Here is a 22,117-nt window from a genome sequence, read left to right as displayed (position 1 = left end):
CTGAACCCGGGCCTTCCTCTACAGCCTCCTCTACCAAACCAGGTTATGCATACAGATGCTTCAGACTCAGGATGGGGAGCCACAATGGTATCCTACAGGGTCCAAGCAAAGTGGCACCCATCCTTAAAGAACAAACACATGAACGTGAGGGAAATGACAGCAGTCTTTCTAGCACTGAAAACTTTCACCCCTCTCCTACTACCAGGTGCTCTCCAAATAATAACAGACAACACCACAGTTATGTGGTAACTCAATAAGCAGGGTGGAACAAAAGCATACCACCTGTGCAGACTGACCTTACTGATATGGCACCTAGCCTCTCGACACAACTTGTCCCTGCAGGCATCCTACATCCCCTCGCAAGAAAACAAACAAGCAGACCTTCTCAGCAGGACATCCTGTCCACAGCATGAAGGGATGTTGGACAGGAATGTCTTCCTAGACATTGTCCACCGGTATGGCACACCTCAGATAGACTTGTTTGCCCCCCCCCCCCCCCCAGAACAGACAACTGCAGACCTTCTGCTCCAAGACCTACTCCCGTCTAGCTTGGAGAGTAGACACCTTCTGCATTTATTGGAAGGGAAGGTTTGTATATGCCTTTCCTCCCATCCCACTAATTCAGAAAGTCCTCCTGAAAATCAGGCGAGACAAACCAAAAATCTTGTTGGTGACTCCCTACTGGCCAAGGCAGCACTAGTTCCCCCTACTTTTCAATCTAGCCAAAGGCAGTCATCACAAGTTACCCCACAAGGTGGACCTTCTGACACAACAAAAGGGAACCCTCATCCACCCACACTTGTAGATGTTGTCACTGACACTGTGGGTGATAAACTTCTAATTCCCTTCAGGCACCACTACTCAGAGGATGTGCCTTCAGTCCGGAGGGAGGCTAGGAAACCTTCTACAAGAAAATTATACTTGGCTAAATGGGAATGATTTTCAAAATGGTGTCTGGACAAGGGCAGGGATCCATGTATGGCAGAGCCCCCCCCCCCTCCCCCAGTTCTTGCATATGTCTGCCAATTAGTAAAGGGCAGACTCTCTTATTCTTCATTGAAAGTCCACCTTTCAGCAATCTCATCCTGACTGCCACTAGACCCCCCTCCTAGCCAGGCTCGACGTGAAGCTATTATTAAAAGGGGTCTTACACATCAGACCTCCAAGAAAACCCAGCCCACCACCCTGGGACCTTAACTTAATTCTGGAAAAACTAACCCAGTCTCCATTTCAACCTGCTAGTGCAGCTACTCTGCAAATGTGCACATGGAAGACAGTACTGCTAATGGCCATAACTTCAGCCAGAAGGGTGTCTGAATTACAGGCCCTAATAGCCTGCCCCCCATACACTACCTTCCACAAGGACAGGGTAACACTGAGAACTAACCCTTCCTTTATGCCTAATGTGGTCAATGATCTGTCCTTAAACCAATCTATTCATCTTCCCACCTTCTACTCCTCTCCTACCAATGATGGTGAGAGAATACTCCACTCCCTGGATGTACACAGACAGCTAAGATTTTACCTAGACAATACAAAATCCAATCAACTCTTTGTTTCCTTCCACCCCAGGACTCTGGGCTAGGCAGTCTCCAAATACACGATCTCATGTTGGATTAGAAAAGCCATTTGCCTCTGTTATTCACACCATGGCAAAAAGCTCCAACAGGGAGTTAAAGCTCCACCAGGGCAGTGGCAGCCTCCAAAGCCTTTTTAAAAGGCCTGGACACCGCTTCCATACTGGAAGCAACCACATGGTCCACCATTCACACTTTCATCAAACACTACAAGTTAGACAATGTCTCCAGAACACATAGAGGATTTGCCAGGGCAATCCTGCAGGGCTTTGGGGAATCAGCCTCTTCTACCTCCACCCTTCCTTCCAACTAAGCTGTGGTACTCTCCCACACCAAGAATATTGCAACATAGGAATAGAAGGACATAGAATAGTTGTGTAAAATCTTACCATAACCATAGATGTTCTTCACTTCCATGTTGCAGTATTCCTTCCCACCTACCAAAACACCCTTATCCTTCTCTCTCTCAGTCACTCATATCATCAGGTCTCTTGGGGTCTACACCATATCCTGTGACCTATGTAACCACATAATGGCTCCTTGACCCTATGACTGACATCACTGGCTACTCCTCCTGTTGGGCCTTCAAGTTCTGAGGTCTGTGCGTGCAGATGTCACATTTAAGGTCCCTGGTTTATGGGCCTGCGTGTGACGTCCCACGCAACTACAACAGCCAAGCTGAAGCTTTTGTGTAGGAGCCAACGTACGGGTTGTCTGAGGTGGGAAATCCCACACCAAGAGTACTGCAACATGGAAGAGAAGGACATCTATGGTTATGGTAAGATTTTACACAACTATTCTATTTTTTTTATTTAAGTTAATATATGTAGTATTTTATGTTAGCCATAGTACTTATATCTGCTTCTGGATCATGCACTAAAGTAACTGGTAAAGATTTCAACTTAATGGCTGTGGATTTTTTAATCTAAAGTTAAATAATATCTGCAGTCATCCCAGTCCTTGATAGCTGGAGCTTATGGGTAGGCATGTAAGTATTACATACAGGCTGATTAGGTGCTCATCAAATTTCAAGGTCTTTGGTTTCTAGGAGACCTAATACTTGGCTAGATGAGAAGCACTGAATTTATTTAAAAAAAAAAGCTTTTTAACATCATTTCAGGTTATTTCATATTTGGCTGAATATATTGCTCTGGTCTGATAGGATAACAGCTGAGCAATTCTAACTGGGATGTGACCAGACTGGATTAAGTTCTGATGTTAATTCCTACTGCTTAGTATTTTTTTCTATGTGTGTGTGCACGTGCAGGTCGCATGGTTGGCTTCAAAGAGGATCACTACATGTTACGACAGAGCCTCCTAACATCAGATCACCTGGACACACCAATGGTACGCACGGGACCCTTAAAAGGCAGTGACCATGTTGTCTGGAAAATCAATGACAATGTTCATCGCTCTGCTACTTACCCTCAGACAATCAACCCCAAAGAGATCGGTGAGTAGTGAAAGGCAGTAGATGGAATTTTCTTTGTCGTAACAGTGTACAAGTTATATTTTTAATTTTAACACATAAATGCTGGATTGAATACTCTTCTTGAAAGGTTTACTGATGTGATTCAGTGCACATAAAAAATGGCAATCATTGATTTGTCAAAGCATTACTGATGAGACCTGATTGTCCTTGTGTATACTATACCCCACAGATGGATGAGGGGGTGTAGGCTTATGTGTATGAGGCCTGCATTTCTTTAGGAGGATTTTGGTCATTATTGTTACACCTCCATTTCTAACTGTCTTGGTAGTCTTTCTTGCACTGCCTGGTTTTGTGCATATGAATATAAATTATTACTACTGTTCATACATTTCTTGTACATGTGACATCCTGGTATACCTGCAGTTATTATAGTTATGAACTGACAAGTAACTCCTAACTGTACAGCTGTACAAGTTTAAATTTCCACACATTTCAAAATTCAAAGTCTATGCATCTAATATTAGGCATCTTCTGATGACTTTGGCAGTTTAGGTTGCATATTGCTGTAAGTGATTACTGCTGGACATCATATCATGAAAGGAGATGCTGTAAGTGACATTTCAGGAAGAAAATGCATCATTATCTTTGTCCCAAGCTGCTTATTTGAGTCTGTGAATCCCAAAGCCCCTTAGATCTTGAAGGCCACCTACCTCTTCACTATGAAAATCTTCTGACCTTCTGCCATCAGCACAATGCTTAAAAGCTTCTTCAGTTCCTGGTTCCTGCTGTATCCCTGATCTTTTTTGGTTCTGTTAATGACGTAGATTGTACCGCTGGTCTTTGTCCAACAACTGGAGTGCACATCAGGTCTTTCTGCAGGCTTGCTGTCTTTTCTGGTTGGTGATCTGTTTGTTCCCTTGCAGACTCCACACAAAAGGTTTTATTCTGATCTTCTTTACTCTTCTCTCACTTCGTGTTGTACTGTCTTTTAAGGTCTATATGGTTTTAACATCCTAAATATTACTAAAGGTTGTTAATTTCCTCCTACTCCTCAACAGTTGAGCTGTTGACAGTCCTGTGTACAGATCTACTTACATCCAGCAGGGATCATTTCCTTCTTCCGTTAGCTATTTTAACAACATTTTTCATAGTCTGAACATTTCTTTCATTTCCAGCCATGACCTGAGCTAATGGTAAAATGTAAAAAGTAGCAAAGATTTTATAGGGATGTACAAATGCATGGCAGTTAGCAACTATTTTTAACATTGTTTTACAATGGTTAGAAGTTTATAAAAATATATAAACTTCAAATGAAGAATAAAGTAATAGTTTTTGTAGTAGCATATGAAATGTCAGTGAATAATCAAGATTGTAATGTACTGTGTTTATGGTACCATGTATAAAAAATGAGAGAAGTGCAAAGCAAAAGAAAAAGGGGAAGCTAGGTTGCTTAACCAATTACAAAATTATGTAATACAGCCATTTCACTGACTGTGTTGTGAGGGCCGGGGTTTATAACAATGATTATTATGGTAAGGTTTACAGGGCACATCTAAACAGCTGAGGGATTAATAACATTCTGTGCTGTGTTGATCTGAAGTCTCACAAAATCCCATTGAAGAAAACTGTTGAACAGTGTTCAAAATCAACTGGTCTAGGATATCATGATGGGCACCTATGGCTTTTCATTTGCAGTATGTGTAGAATCTCATCCTTGTCACATCAGTGTAACTTCAAATTACTTTGAGAAATAATAATGTCACAGTGGTTATAACTGAGCTGAATCACAGCACTTGTTTCACAAGTTCATTTTCCAGCTGGGGTATATTCAGTATAGGGTCTGCATATACTCCCGTGTCTGAATGCGTTTTCACTGAGAATTGTGATTTCTTCCCACATTCCAAAAACATTGGTACAAACAAGTGGTGGAAAACCAGCAACACCTCTTCCTCCTTTTCTACTCCCATAATTCCCTGCTCCCCCTACTCTAGATGCTGCATACCTCTCTCAGCAATTGGATGTTGTCTTTCAGCAGCTGAAGTACTAATAATGAACAACTTTTTTTTCCATTTCTCATATAATTCTGTTTTATTGGTTTCAAAGTGTTCTAGGCTTAGTCATCTTGCCTTTCTTAGATGGAAATTACCTTTGTAGTATTTTTCTGTCAGACTTGCCTTTCTCACTCCCTTTAGCATTAAGCCTAGTCTGTAATGAGTGGTTATTGTGTCTGTCATTTACTTGTGATCATTTAATGGGTTTGGTCTTTAACTTGCTATTGTCAATTGCTGTCTTTAATCCTTTTTTAAAGCATTTTGCTATATTTATTAATGTAGGGAAGTGCTTTGTGTTTTTTGTCAGGCTGGTTAAGTTTCTCCCGTAGGCATGTTTCAGGAATTGCATGATTTTTGTCAGAAACATGATAAGGAAAAGGCCTTGGGCTCTAAGGATTGTGGCTGCTGTGTCCACAAATTTCCAACCCAGGTCACCCATCACCTGGGCATGGTTTGTCTGGGTCTGGAACACCTTAGGTAGTGTTGTATTATCTATAAGGCCTTTGGATTATGAAAAGCCAGAACAAACTGATCATTCAGGGACTGCTTCCCTCAGAGGAGAAGAAATCAGACAAGGCAAGAAATGAAGAAGAGATTGCTAGAGGATCCCTGATGGCTGGGGGATGCCAGATTTGCTATCCATCCTTTTTCTCTCTCAAAGTCCCTAGAATAGACACTCCTGCTTCAAGGACTTTTCAGCCTTTTTCCCAATTTTCCCAAGCTTCTACCTCTGGGGCTTTCCAGATGGATGTCATTATGGTACCTGACCCCTCTCTGTGGAAGAAACTGGACAGTTTCTCCCTAGAGATGGAATTATTTTAATGTATGGGATGTAAGTCATCTTCAGCTTTAGCTATGAAGGCTCCTAGGCCTGTAAAGGTTAAGGCTCATGTTGAGGTAGGTGTCCTCTCATCCTCCTCTATCTTCAAGGTGGACAGAAATGAGCCAAATCCGTCAACTTGTCATGCTCCTTCCCTGGGTCCAGTTTGAGCTTTGGAAGAAACAGAGCCAAGGACTGTCCTGGTGTCATCTGTTTTAGAACCATAAATCTAGCTCCATTGGTGCCAACTCCTTTGTTTCCTGTGGTATTGATGTCCATTCCTTTAGTGCCAGGGACTGCTGGCACCAGAGGTTTCAATGCTGAGGCTTTGGTGCAAGGGTTCATCCATAATTCCTTTATGTCTTGGTTTTTGAGTCCTCTGCATTTGATCCTTCAGTGTCACAACCAGTCTTGGATTTGGTGTCCCTCCAAAACACAAAAAATGCCCTTCACTTCAAAAAATAAGTTCCTCAGCTGAGTTGAAGGGGAAAAATGTCTTTATCTGCTATGGTTTTCTACCACACAGAGCATTATAGACCACAAATAAAATACTGACATTTATAAAGCTGTGCACTAAATAGCAATGAGAACTGGCTGGTCACACCCCTAAAGCTTTCCACACTGGGTGGCTATCCCCTTTGCCCCATCCTTATTGCAGTACTGGCAGAGAAGGAGGTGCATCAGTGTCTTATAATAATAATGCATTGTATATAATATAGTTTAAATTACTTTCTCAACATTTTTAATAATATATCTACAAACAACAAGTTTACAATTTCTTTGTTGACAGTACATGATAGTGTTAGTGTACGACTGTTCAATAAATTATGACTCCACAAATGCAGCGTCACTGACTCACTAACAACATAATTTAAATACACTGACCTTTCGTTTGTTCATTTCTGATAGAGAACACGCACAACCTAGAATGCTCTTACATTGCTTCACTTTTTGTGGATGCATTTTATTCTGTATTTTAAATGAGTGCTGAAAAATCTCACTTATAAAATTTTTGAGGAAGTAGGTATAACACAAGTCATCATGTATTCATAGTAAAAGTCAAACATAAACAGGTTTGTATTTTGGTCTGTTTCTTGAATTACAAGCATGTTAGTAGATTTTGAAGGCTGTTCATAAACATAAATTACATTCTTAATTTTAACACCAAGCCAGAGGATATTGGAAGTAATTCTTTGTTAATGTAACTGATATCCCATATCTGAACCCCACTCACCCACTTTGCAAGGGACTGTACCCCCAGTGTATTGTATTCAACTCCAAAGTCATTGCTTCTTTGGAGGAAAGGAAACCCCCCCAGCCTTGTCAGTAGCCTTCCTCCTCAGAGCCATCCTCAGCCACTGATCAAAATGATGTATTTCAAGGACCATTTTCAATTACCAATTGAGTCAACTCAGTAAAATGTGTCCCTACTCACTTAAATACACTTAATAATACACCTAATGTGACTGCAAAACAATTAAAGAACTGCATGACTTCCTATTTTAAATTTCTCCAAATGTTTTGAGTTTCTAATACTGAGTCAGGGTATGGTTAAAGTTCATGAAATTAGTATTGCTTCAGTCTTTAATGTTTTCCAAGATTGCTCTTCTTAGCACCCACAATGAACCCAGTTACCTCCATCTGCAGTTCATATGGAGTTACATAACACATTCAGGTATGTTTGCATACTGTTTATGTTTTTATTGGCCCTGTTGCTCCTTCTGTTATTGGAACTATACGGTATCTTTATTCCATTGTGCTCTAGCCTCTGCCTGCATATCCTGGTATTTTATAGCTTTGTGTCTATCAAGATGGAGGATACAGTAATTGCTAGTTGTAGCTACTTCACTGATTTATGTTATTTTTATCTTTTTCCCTAATTTAAGTATATGCTTTTACTTTCTTAACAGTTGGTATCAGATGATCCCATGTAAGCATTGCTTCTTCACTTTCAGTAATTCTTTGTGGTTTGTGTTTCTAGTGCTTCTCAGTTTACCTCTATATTGTAGTGTTTGCACAATTCCTAATCCAACAGTCTTGCTGTATTGTTATGCCTTTTAGTGTACAAACCTTCAGCAATGAGTATATCACAAGCAGCAACAAGATGTGCCACTATTTCTACCGCTGTTCTACAGAACCTACATTTGTCTGTATGTCTCTCATTTTTGTCTATAGACTTTGTAAACCAGTGTGTGTATAGTCAACTATCCGGAGCTGCCTTTACTAGCTGTTCATCTTTTCATTTAAATTCGCCTCTCCTTAGCCTTTCATGAGTCAAATCTTGATCAACGTGTGGTTGTTCCAGGAGTTCTCTATGCTTTACGTTATAGATGTGGGCTTTCCAGCTTTCTCCTCTTTTCTTCTGGTCATGTGCTTTATATTCTTTCTTTTGTTTTTGTTAATTTCTGTTGCTCCCTTATTTGCTTACTTCTGGATGAATTTCTAATTCCCATATAAAGATCTGTTATATGTGCACTCTTCCTGTAAATGTTGATGCTGATTGTAAAACAAATGTTTGCATTAAAAATATAATTTTAAGCACAGTTCTACATTTTTTTTTAATTTTTTGTTAAGAACTATGTTCACCTTCCTCATTATTGCCGAAGTTGTGAAGTTGTATACTGTAAACATGACATTTGTTCCTAACTAGTTCACTATCTGTACTGTTTCCCTGTACAAGGTCATAATAGATGGATGGATGTAGGTCTGTACTTCAGATAGTTGTAGCATTGCATGGTCACTAGAGCAAATCTGACTATGCAAAATGGCATCCTTACTGGATGTTTTTAAGGGGTGTTTTGTGTGTGTGTGTGTGGGAGGGGGGGAGCAAAGCATACATATCTACAACTAAAGGGCTGTAGACCTTCCAGGCATGTACTTATTGCTCCTCGAGGTAAAGGAGATGCAAGGACCATATGTCTTATTTTGCTGTAACAGAGAGGGCCACTAATAAAAATGAAAAGAAGCAAAGTAATTAAAAATGTGGATTGATGCTGGCTGTGGAAAGTAGGCAGTCACAGCACTGTTGTAAACTGATGAGAGAGAGAAACGCAGAATAAATGATCCCCTTATCACAGGGATGTCTTTCTGTCCCTCTAAGATGATATCAGGAAGGCAAAGGCATTGAATGCAAAGCAAATCCATGCTAGCCATGGCAGCCAACTTTCAGGTCATTTTTTGGGTGTAACAAATTAGAAGATAATAGTGACCACTTACTGTTATACAGAGACGTTCAGTTTTGGGGTGCAGTTCTCCTTTAACACTACCAGGCCTTTCATTCTAGGATAGTGTGAGTAAGCTGCTGACTCCTTTAATGCAATGGTTGTGATGTCACAGTTACTGCCATGGCCATGTAAACAAAACACACGACCTGAATCAGTATTGTAAAAGAATAAGTATGCTTTGATACAGTTTTATGTGGTACTAATCAGTGAGAAGAATGAGATGTGGAATGTATGTGAAAAAGGAAATTACCATGTGTCCGGTCATCACATTATCCTAACATTTTCTCTGAGGAATCAGTAACTCCTTACAATGTAATGCAATTACTGCATTTTGATACGTGTGGATGGCTTATCTTCATGATTCTTATGTATACATACTTAGTACAATGCCAGTGGAGAATATGCCATGTGAATTCATATGATATGTTTATAGCTACTAGCATAACGCACGTTTGCCTTAGGCATCAAACTGTCTGAAATGTGTAAAACAGGTTATGAATGAATGTAATCAGTTAATTCAATGTCTGTCTTTTGCAGTTCAGTATCTCATTTCCCTGAGATTGACACGACTCTTCACAGAAAACCTTTCCAAGCCAGATAACCGAGAGTCAGATCTTCTGAAGAAGGAGGTGGAGGAGAATGTGAGTGAGATGACGTAGGCCCTTAAGACAGAACTCAAACGTTATGGCATTGTACATCAGTGAGATGGCGTAGGCCCTTAACACAGAACTCAAACGTTATGGCATTGTACATCAGTGAGATGGCGTAGGCCCTTAACACAGAACTCAAACGTTATGGCAATGTACATCAGTGAGATGGCGTAGGCCCTTAAGACAGAACTCAAACGTTATGGCACTGTGCATCTTTTTAAATTGTCAAAGTGTACACATGTATTATTACAAAGCAGGCTTACTTCATCACAAAGCAAACCTACCTTACCACAAAGTACACCCATATCATCACAACATACACTTGCATTACCAGAAAACCTACCCAGAACACAAAATGGAACCACATAATCACCGAGTGAATCTCCATTCTCACATATTGCACCTACATCACAGGCTGCACCATTCCTGCACCATCATTATATCATATCGGAATGTGCCAACAGCAGAGTACATGGTGAGGTACAAAAATGAAGGGTAACAGTAAGAAAGCATTAACTTTGGGAAAGCTTTGTAACGCCTGGAAAATTGCACATGGATAGCACAAAAATAGGCAAACCAGGCTTTCTTAATTTACTGCATATGACAAAATCTTCACTTGTAAGCTTCTTATGACATTTTAAGACTTTCAGTTGGCAGGTATGGAGAGCAAGTAAGAGTTAAGTAAGTAAGCACCATGCTTACTTTCTGGGGTTCCTTGGTCTGCAGTGTAATAGCAGCATAACTTCACTGTCCCATAATGCTATGTCAGACGAAATGTTGTTTTATTCCTGATTCTTAATATTGTACATCACTACTTTTTTGCACTTTGACTCAAAATGAAATAGGTATTTGATACATTAACTGCAGAGAGAGCAGGATCCCCCCATGACATAGATACTACAGAGTACAAAGGATTAGTCCAATTAATATCACTTTAATTGGCAGATCTAGGAGACATGAACAAACACACTTGTCCATCTACCTACAGTATTTAACTAAATAAACTACTTGAAACTTCAACAAGATATCTTTATTCCTCCCACAGGGAGGGTATCAGAGACAGAGTCTCTTAGATCTGCTAGCTAAAGTGATTTTATCTGGGCTAATCCTTTGTACTCTTGTTTCGTTAGTCCTGTCAGCTTCTGGTAAACAGGTGGGCTACCAGAACAGACTTCACTTGAGCCGTCTGGATTACCTGTTTTACATGATATAGATGGTAGTAAGCATGTCTACTGAGCATCACAAAGGGCATCTACCAAACAAGGAATTGTGCATGATATAATTAGAAAAGTTTAACGTAAGAAAATAGCCCCATGTGTTGTACAACTTTTAATAGTCACAATATTGCACTGATACTACATGTATTTTGCTCTTTCATCAATGCTATTCTTCCACTCTATTTTTGCTTTGCAACTGATCAGCACAAATGATGCAACATGTTACAGCACAAATTATGTTTTTTTTTTTTGCTGTCTTTTCTCCACAAGTGGGATTGTTTTTTTACTATATTACTGCTGTTACAAAGCTGTGATATTTTATCAGTCGGGCATTCAGTTAGTAGCTTACCCAAATATGCTCAAGAAACATAGTTCCAGTAATCACAAATATGGTTAAATATTTAATTGCTTGGGGCCTCATTTCCTAATTTATGTGTAACAGTGGAAGCTGATACATGTGATTGATGATACATGTGATTGATGACATATGTTTATCTTGCCACCAACATAAAGGTAATTTGTTGTGCTTTTCTCTAATCAATGTTTTAATGACCGAGACATCTGGTTAGTGACCGTGTTATCAGGTTCAGGGCTTCCTGGTAACTGTTCTAGTCATTTCTTCTAATTTTCCACTCTGATTCATTGATATTTCCACTGGGTTCTGAGAGTCAGTGTATCGTTTCATTCTAAGTTTACATCGACTGCTGTCGTATGAGAGTTCTGCATCAGCTGCATATGGCTGGTTGCACCATTGTGCACTGATTGTCACCACAAGTAAAGGTAGCTAACTTTTCTCATTCTTGTTTCTCTGCAGCTGAATGAAATCTACAAACAGATTCCAGGAGCCCAGAAACTTCAGCGAACTAAATTCAGGTAATTTCCCACCTCATGTTATAATAATTCTACATCAAGACTAATTTCTCTCTGAACCAAGAACTAGTCAGAAATCTGATTTAAAAGCATATAATTTAACCTTGAATAAAATTAATTATTCTCATTAAGTCATCTTTTCCATTCTGTTTACCTGAAGATAAATGATTTCTGCAGAGAAGCAAACATCCCGACTAATGAGAGGCCCCAGTTAAAGGCGAAGGGTTAAACAACCCTAAAGATATCCCCTTTTTTCGGGTGTGTGTGAGTTATGTGTTAGCACTGCCATTGTATAGCCATGTGGGTGGTCTGTCAGTGGTGCTATGTTATCCTGTTAATGTGGAAAGAGAATGAAAAGTGAAGCTGGGGGGGGGGGGGGGGGGGGGCACTTTTGCAGGTGTACGTGATTTTCTTTGATTTATCACCTCTCATGGGCATGGCTTCATGGGGAGGTGTATTGTCACAAAAGGAGCCAAGGGATGTAACTATGAGCATAGTGGTAAAATGGTGCTATTGGCCTCCAGCTTTGGGATGCTGCTGTTCAGAGTATTCACCTTGTGCTGAAAATAACTCAAAACGTATTCTCTTCTCTTTTTTAGGTTGCAGCCAAACTCTGGAAAGAAGTAAGTGGAATTGTAACTCATATGCTTAATGTCATTCCTGCAATGCATTATCTTCAGCAGTGTCTGTAATACCAAGTTTTGTGTCAGAACAACAGGCTGATGTTGTCTGTTCATGGAAGGAATGTTTTGCTCTTAAAGCCATTCACATTACAAAAAACACTATTCTCCATATATACATACATATATACGTGTGTGTGTGTGTGTGTGTGTGTGTGTATACACCCCCCCCACACACACACACACACATATATGTATATAAAGTTTATGTTACATTATCAGTTAGCAAGCACTTTTGTCAACATGTGCTACAAACATACAAAAGGCTCAAGTTCTGTCTCAGAAGTGGGCTTTAACATGGGTTCTGTAGAAAGTTAGGTCCAATGTTTCTCCCATTCCTGTGCTGCAATGAAGTAAGAGTCAAACTGTAGCCAGCTGAGAAAACTGAGGTGACCACCGATACAGGAAGATAGCTGTCGATATAATAGGATAGTATCATCCATATATATATATATATATATATATATATATATATATATATATATGTGTGTGTGTGTGTGTGGGATCTCTACCAAATACCGAATGCTTGAAATACCGACGCCTGAAATCCTGAGCCTACATGACCGAAAGACCACATTACCGATATTATAAAATACCGAAGTCCGGAATACCAATGTGGTAGTATGTTGTATATGAGATGCAGTAACCTGTAGCGATTCAGTAACCTGTAGCGATTAGCAGGAAGCTATAAAGGTGTAGTAACACACCACCTGCTCGTACAAAGCGTAACAGTAAAAGACATGTCTAACGACTGCTATACTGTGCCTGGGGAAATTGGTAAACTCTACACCAGGCTACAATCACAGAAATGTAAGGATGTACTGGTTATTGACGGCTATGTGTATCACCTGGAAAAGAAGTCTCATACGAGATGTTACTGGTGCTGTAAACTCAAACGGAGTGGTAAATGTAAGGGTAGTACAGTAACACTCTCGTTGTCTGATGGTGAAGAACTTTTAAAGAGTATTCCCCACAACTGTGTGGGAGATCCGTTCGAGGTTGAGAAATACACAGTGTGTGGTGCTCTAAAGGAGAGAGCATCAGTGTCAAGAGATACTTCTTGCATGCTCGTGGAGGATGTAATGACATCAACATCCTTGGATTGTGCGCCAAGCTTGCCTAATAAGAAAGCTCTACTACAACAAATTAGAAGGGTGAGAACGAAATATGTGAATGAAACACACATCCCTGACCTTACATTAGAGAACCTGGAGATGTCCATATTCCCATTCCAAAGTGGAGTATTCATTGAAAAGTTTATGGTGGGTCCCACTTCCCAGCTGTCTGTAGTGGTGTTTAGTACACTGAACAACATCAATGACCTAAGTGCAGCCACCATCTGGTTGATGGACAGTACATGCTTCTGCAAAAGTGTACTATGCAGGCAACTGTATAGTATACATGGCATGGTAAAGTACGGAGGTTACAGTAAATGTGTTCCATTAATGTATTGCTTAATGTCTAAAAAGTCTTTACGGGCATATAACATTATTTTGCATTGTGTGCTTTACCTAATGTCTGTGCATTGGTTTCAGTTAAGTTTACAGTTCATACTCTGTGATTTTGAAGTAGCGGCTCTGCAAAGTATTAGGCTGAACTTTGCTGACATCAGAGTGAAGGGCTGCATGTTTTACTTCAGTCAGAATGTGTGGAGAAAGCTGCAGCAAGCAGGGTTGGGTAAAATGTATAATTCAAATCATGCCTTCCAGTTAGTGGTGAAAGCCTTAGTTGCCCTAGCATTTCTGAGTGAACCGGACGTCATTCCAACCTTCAGTCTCTTAAAGGAGACATTCCCGCATGAAGGGAGGGAGATTGTTCAATATTTTGCAGACTGGTACATATTGGGGAGGTTAAGGAAGTTTTCTACATGGTCAACAGCAGTTACCAGGTTTCCACCATTATTCCCCATTACATTTTGGAATGTCAGTGAATTAAACCGCCTGTTCCTACCTCATATTCAAAATTCAGTAGAAGCCTGGCATCGCCGCTTAAAGTGTTTGATCGGTTGTAGGACTACTGATCTCTTGGTGCTCATGGGTGCTTTGGCTATGGAACAGAATTGTGTAGATGGATTGCGGGAAAGATTAATTGCTGGCTGCCCTCCTTCCCCTAAACGTAAGAAGCTTGTACAGAGACACAGTCAATTCCAAAAGGTCCTGGATAATCAGAGTGCTTACACATCTTTGGAGTTAGTTAGAGCTATCGCAAGGTTGTTAAAGATGTGATGCTGTTGCCGTCATTGTACCAGGAAACACTGGGTGCCTATTGCACATACTTGGGGTTTATTGTGTTTAATGTTGGTTTGCAATCTATTGTTGGTTATGGAATTTGGCAAGGAATTACTTGGTGTTTATGCCGTGAAGTCACTATCCATAGTGATATATGCCTGTTCAAAGCACACAGGGTGAATTTGGTTGTGTTACAGCGGGACTAGTGTATGGTGTGTGGTCCATGTGCGTTGGTTGCAGTCATCATGGTCATGATTTTGAGATTGTGGGCCAGCAGTATTTTGAGCGTTGGGATTTTGATGCTTCGGTAATGTGGTCTTTTGGTCATGCAGGCTTGGGATTTCGGGCGTCGGTATTTCAAGCATTCGGTATTTGGTAGGGATCCTATAAAATATATATATATATATATATATATATATATATATATATATATATATATATATATATATATATATACACATATATATACACATATATATATATATATATAGATATGTAATGATTACTTAACGAAAGAGTGAATGATGCACATGAGTGAACAGAAAAATAATTGATAATTTTGGATCGAAATACAAAAACACAACCCAGCCTGCAAATTTACCCCTGCATGACCTACACTCCCTGCTAATTATATGTACCAACTCTGAGTGGGGAAATTCCTAGTGTCCACTGGGATATGTGTCACGAAATCAAAGAGACTGTAGAGTGAACGGCTTAAGCAACGTAAATGCCATACTTCGAAATTGCCCTTGTAGGGGGCTGTACCCCCCCCTGCTAATTATAATATATACCAACTCCAAAATATTTGCCAGCCCCACACAAAACCATCCTGATATAAGGTCATCAAAGATTACACTAAATTAAGTTCCTACACATTTTTCCACAGTGCTATAAATGACTTGCATTCATGATTTAATATAGATATTGTGTGGTTAGAGTTTTGAAAATACCACAGCCTGCTTCAAAGAATTTGATACCCTCCTATTTTCCAACACCTCATTAAATAATATTTGCAAGACAGGACAAAGCTCATCCTTAGCCTGCAGCCAAATTTCCAGTGTAAATCAAGTTCTCAGAGTCGTACCTGGATGCATAGTTCTTGCAAACTGTTCTAGGAAGTAAATAGTCTAAGTGTTAAATGCAAACACATTCATTGTTCAGGTTACTGCTTTCTGATAACACTTTCATATTCTTTCTCATGCAAGCAGCTCATTACTTACAGGCTTACCTGTCAAGTGTACAGATTTTTGCCTCATATTTTTTGTCAGTTCTTCATAAAATTGTGGTTTTCTGGCAAATTGTTGACAAGTTATTTAAGACTGAAGTCAGAAAATAATGACAGACATTTGAGTTTCAGACTTAACACCCTTCAGAAAAAGTCATGCTAAAGCAAAACCTGTTATTCTATCAACTTTCTAAGTTTGCAAGAGCAATATTTAAAAACATGTCCCTATTTTTGGACTTTTGTCCCCCTGTTATTTATGGCTTTGTCCAGATTTCTTGCTCTAAGAGATTGAAAGGTATGCTTACAGAAAGCATTGGCAATTCACTTTTTTCACATAGAAGATCAGCTTCTCAGACAAATGATAATGATTCTTCCAACACATATTGTAAAAATACCATCTATGTAACAAGTTTCCTTTTCAGTTGTGGAGGTACTTTATGTCTTTATGTCATGTATCTTGATACAGAAGACAAGGAGACATGAATCATCCACGGTGCATTGCCGTTCTGTAGTATCACACTCTACACAGAGTTGGAATATTAACCCCTTTCAGACTGGAAAAAACCCTGTCCGTTATCCCTTGTCTCATATCGTTAAATTATTTCAGACTTTAGGCTGCAAGACATTTCCCTGTGGGGACAACTGGTTGGGGACACATGGCTGAATTTCAGTTGTGCTACAGATGCATGGATGTCGCAGATACTGTGTGCACAGAAAAGCTTGCAGCACCAGTGTGTGTGTGTGTGTGTGTGTGTGTGTGTGTGTGTGTGTGTGTGTGTGTGTGTGTGGGGGGGGGGTGGAATGTGTGTGGCTTGTCTGAGCTAGATCTTGCATGGATGAACAATCAGAAGGAGGCCTGGCACCAGTGGCTGAAAGTGTTACTCAGATGGCCTAAAGTACATCTCCCTGAACATCTTGCTGTGCTGCACCAAGAACAAGATCTATTGGATGTCCACAGAGAATTCCTGCTGAGGAGAATGCTTGTTACTCCTCACAGAAGAGCTATTGTATCTTGGCAGCATTTCCTAAACATACACTAGAGTATTAGTGTGACTACAGCAAAGTAAAGGAATTCCTTCATGTTGCACACTTCTGCACGTTGTAGTTACATAAGCATATACTTTACACCAGTCACAACATACATCACTTTCCCTGACACATTAATGAAGCTATTGTCTTTGTCTGCTGGTCAATGCATTTCCTGTGCCACTGACATCCTCACCAGGCATATCAACCTTAGGCACCAGGGGGGACCATGAGCATTGGACTTTCCACCCTCCCTCACATTTCCTTATTCCACAGTTTCCACAATGAATTTGCCACAGCCATGTTTCTCTGTAGTAGAATTGCAATTCAGCCATGTGACACCATTGAGTTGTCCCTGTATAGTAATTTCTCACAACCTGTAATCCAGAATCCTAAGTAAATATATATAATTCACTGCCAGACTAATCAGTCCCCCAACCTTAAAATGCCACACTCACTGATCAGTTATCCCAACCTGAAGTTTGCCACACACATCCTGACAATCACCCCCAAACTGGATGAACTACCTGACCAATCATCTCCCAACCAGAGCAATGTTCCTTCTCCTGATCAGTTGAACAACTGTCTCCCCAACCTATCATTCCTGTATTGTATATTGGACTTTGATGAGACACAGACTGATAGGGCAAAAGATATCCAAAAGAGTACCTAAACATCCGTCAAGGGGGTACAACTTTAGGAAGGTAAATACTGAACATAAACAGTGGATGGACAGCTTTAGCTTGTAACTAAACACAGAGAAGCTGTTGATGGTCACAAGTTGCCATTTATTGCAGCTGTTTACTGGCACACTGCAAGATTATACTGTAACTGTTGATGTTCTTCATGTTTCACTGTTGTAGTCATCACCTGTGGGTTATCCCTGCTGTGGTAGCCCTCAGCCGGCTCGAATACCAGAGTCAATGTTTTTGTGCACCGGCTGTTGTCGCCTGTAGTCTGATGTCAGGTCATCAGTACTACAAAGCAAAGCAGCTAATGTCATTAACTCAGTCTTTCTTGCCATGGAGCCTGTAGCAGAAGCAGTTTTCCCGAGTGCCGGTCGGTCACTACCAGAAGTAGAATTTCAGCAGGAAACATCTAAAGCTAAGTACCCCATTGGGGACCCTTTTTTTCTTGCTCTAACTGATGTCCGAAAAAGTTAACAATTGTCTCGCCTGTGGAAAGCAGATCCTACACTGAGACTTTCATTCCTACTGCATCACTTGTTTAGGCCCAGACCATGACATCCTTCATTGCCAGTTCTGTGCCCTCTTTAATGCGGGAACCATTTGCTGAAGAGCTCTTTTTGTAGACAATTATTTTTGTATTCCATCTTCGAATTCCGATATGGCATCCATCAGCCAATAATCTGCTGATATTCTGAAAAAAAAATGTAAAAATAGAGACAGGCCACACAAGGCTAAGCCTTCCGACGATGCTACCACTAAGCAAGTCATCAGTTCTCCGGAATTCAGTGAGGAGCTTTTGCAGCCCCTGATGCCCGACTCGCTTTCTACACAGGCCTCTGCCGAGACCCTTTCAGAGTCCAGTATGCCACAGAAATTCACTTTGTCTTCTGAGCCTTTGGCTGTCTCTGCCTTGGTTGGGTCCTGGGCCGCAACGCAGGCACTGTCTTCCGAGGAGGCTGTTCGCACTACCGATTCTAGACAAAAACTGACATCTTCTCTTCCGACTACCATTTCTCAGAGACCGACAGATTCCCTCAGGCCTCGAAGCCAGGCCACTCCTAGGAAATCTGCTTCTAGCCACCATCTTGCTACTGCTCCCTCACTCCAAGCTCAAATGCTTAAAATAACAGAGGATCTCATCTCTCTTATCCAAGGTACTCAAGCCCCACCCCAAAAAGGAAAAGGCTCCCTTCTCCAGAAATTATGACAGATCAAGAGTATGAGGAATCCGATTATCCTGTCTTTGAAGAGGAACAGAAGCCCTTAACTGTTTATGAGGATTCAGATGCAGAGGAACCCATCTCCTTTGCCTCCCCTCCAGAGGACCTTTCCTTTGGGGAAACCCTACACTCCCCCAAGAAACATTTTCAATGGGAATCTCAGGACTACCCACAGTCAAAGAAACAACTTAGAGAGTTTCTGGACCTGCCCCAGCACAGACCCCTGGCCATCCCTCCTATTCTAGAAGTGGTGGATAATGTTTTCCTTGAATCCAGTTTAGCCCCTAATGCCCTGCCTCCTGCCCCAGCTAAACCTGACAGGTACTACAGAGTACCAGATTCTTACAAATACCTGTACAGGAACCCTGCTGCAGACACAGGGGCCTGAAGGAGCTAAGACTAGTTCTGCCAAAAATCCTCTTCCTTCTGATAAAGACTCCAGAGCTCTGGACAGATGGTGTAAAAAAGTATACACTTCTGCAATGTTAGCTATCAGAGCACTCAATTGTCAGTTCCATATGTTATAATATCAACAAGACACCTTGGAACAAATAAAGCAGAAGACTGCTACCTCTCCTGATGGTGCCAACTCAAAAGAGCTGGCAGATTTACTTCACTCTGCTGGTCAAGTGGCCAAGCACGCATTACAATGTGGATATGATGCCCTAGTAGCCTCCAGCAGGGCAGCAGTAACAGGATCTGTTATTAGAAGACATGCATGGCTGAAGGAACAACCTCTCCCTGATCATGTCAAGTCTAAACTTATTGATGCACCCCTAGATAAGGAACGCCTGCTTGGGGAAAAGCAGAAGAGGTACTTAAAAAGATGGAAGACACAGCAAAATCTATGCAAACAGTAAAAGATTTATTTCAAGTTCAACCACCCAGATTCAGCAGAAGCTTCCCCTCTAAGCACTGGGCCTTCCCTGCACCCAGCAGACAAGGCCAAAGTAAGCCCTGCAGGGACAGGACATCCAGGCCCCTATCCCAGGGCCAGCAAAGAAGCAAACAAGAAGCAAACAGTGGACCACTTCCACCTCTAAGGCAGGGTGTTCTAAGCCAAGTTTCTATGGTAAACACTCACAATGACTCTCCAACCCCCTCTACCCTCCTTTCATTCATCTAAAACTAGGAGGAAGGGTCACCCTCTTCAAGGACTATTGGGTCTCTATAACCAAGAACCAATGGGTATTAAAAATCATTTTCTCAGGGATTCAGATTCTCCTTCAACGAACTTCAAATTCCAAGAAGGTACCCAGACCTCCCACCAAACCAGTGGGCAGAGGCATTAAAACAGGTAAAGACACTAATATCCCAGGGGGCAGTAGAACCTGTCACCCCGGCTCAAACAGGAAAATGCTTTTACTCTAGACCAGTGGTGGCTGGTGACTTCAAATTAAAGGGGGACTGCAGGAGACCGCTGAATGGGTGGGGCCAATGGGAGGGTGTGTGGCCAACTAGAAAGGGGTGGATCTATGCTCAAAACCACAACTAGAACTTTAATTAAATACGCTGCCCTGCGTGCCAAACCGTCATTACGAGAGTCCAATCAAGATAAAATGAAGTGTAGAAGAAAAAAACATTTCAATGCATTGGCTACATGACAACTTACTTAATATCTAGATGGAAACACAAAGGTTGTGAGGCATGAAAAAATAAATTACTTTTTAAATACATTACTGGAAAGCCAGTCAAAATCAAGTATAAAAAAAACAAGCAGCACTCAACTCAAACCACTTCTCCTTGCACTGCAGTTCTAATTATAATTTATATTCAGCTTTATAAAATTACCAAGTAACATGCTGAAAGTAGCAATCTCTGTGATACCCCCAGCAAACAAGAAACAAGCTCAAGATAAATTGCTTAAAGGATTACTGCACAAGTTATGGACCACACATGATAGATTGGCATTCTGTTTAGTTTACAGGTAAAGCTTGCAAAGATGACTGCAAGTGTCCAACAAATGTAGTGAGCTTCTAAAAATACTGTAATCCTGTCCTTTATTGCAAATACTATCATATGCATTTCAATACCTAAGGCTTATACGTTATCTAGCTATGTAAATATTCTCTGCATGGCAACAACAAAAATGCTTTCAATATTGGTAATTCTTTAACAGTATGCTTATTAAAGCTTACTTGCATCTTACAATCTCTGACAAGCTTACCTGATGGTCATTAAAGAATTTCTACTTAAACACAGAGCCACAGGGCACTGCAACAGCGTGCATTTTCTGAATAATAAGAAGCATAAATCAACAATATAAAACTATGACAGAAAACCAGAACATTCTGCAAAATCAAGGACAGATGAAATGCCACAGTCGTACTTGTGGTCTACCTTGGATGGGGGAATACTCTGCACACTTACACTGCATAACTGCTCCTTGCCTTGCTTGGACACATCCAGAGCCACTACAGTGGGGAATGGGGTTCAACAAGTATGTCACATTTTGAAATGCCTCTGGCTGACAGTGATGGATCTGACACTCATACCTCTCAACCTCAGAGCAAGAAATCTGGACAAAGCCATACATAGAAGTGGTGCACAGGCCCAAAAATAATGACAATTTTTAAATATTGCTCTTATAAACTCAGAAAGATAATAGAATAGTAGTAGGTCTTGCATTAGTATGAATTTTCTGAAGGGTATGAAATCTGAAACTCAAAATGTCTGCCATTATTTTCTAACTTCAATCTTTAATGATTTGCCACTAATTTGCCAGAAAACCACAATTTTATGAAAAACAGACCAAAAATGTGATGCAAAAATATACAATTGCCACACACTACAGCTGGGAACATGTCAAAGAAAGGACACCTTTTTAATATTAGTATTGTTAACTTGAGCAGCTGACAAAATAAGAGCATCTACATGCATTTCTGAAATAAAGGTAATCTGTAACTCTGATCATTACAGTTATTTATAATTGTAAACCCTCCACATTTTCTTCCAAAATTGCCATTTTGCGGAGGGGATTATTAGGAGGAGAGCAACATTTTGAGCCAAAACTGGGTACTGTTGAGAGGTTTGGATATTCCTAATTCTATAAAGCGAGTTATTTGCACATACCTCTCAACCTCTTAATGCAGGAAATCTGGACAAGGCAAAATATATTGGGGGGAACATACAAACAATACTAAAAATTGCTCTTGTATAAATGTAAGTCAGTTGATAGAATAACAGATCTTGCTTTAACATGCATTTT

The 22,117-nt window shown here is 40.5% G+C and overlaps 1 protein-coding gene across 4 annotated transcripts in view; it reads left to right on the top strand.

The window, feature by feature from the left end:
* The window catches only part of ITGB4 (integrin subunit beta 4), a 1,147,860-nt gene that overhangs the window by 712,231 nt on the left and 413,512 nt on the right, over window positions 1-22,117 (top strand). For all 4 annotated transcript variants that reach the window (XM_044084971.1, XM_044084972.1, XM_044084974.1 and 1 more), the window contains exons 20-23: window positions 2,845-3,030; window positions 9,642-9,745; window positions 11,786-11,844; window positions 12,441-12,464. In XM_044084971.1, coding sequence (XP_043940906.1) covers window positions 2,845-3,030; window positions 9,642-9,745; window positions 11,786-11,844; window positions 12,441-12,464 — 373 coding nt within the window. The remainder of the gene's footprint in view (window positions 1-2,844; window positions 3,031-9,641; window positions 9,746-11,785; window positions 11,845-12,440; window positions 12,465-22,117) is intronic.

The sequence above is a fragment of the Protopterus annectens genome, chromosome 10.part0, assembly GCF_019279795.1.
Source record: "Protopterus annectens isolate FY-2018-M chromosome 10.part0, PAN1.0, whole genome shotgun sequence".
NCBI classification, from domain to species: Eukaryota; Metazoa; Chordata; order Ceratodontiformes; family Protopteridae; genus Protopterus; species Protopterus annectens.
This window is presented reverse-complemented; position numbering and strand designations above follow the sequence as displayed.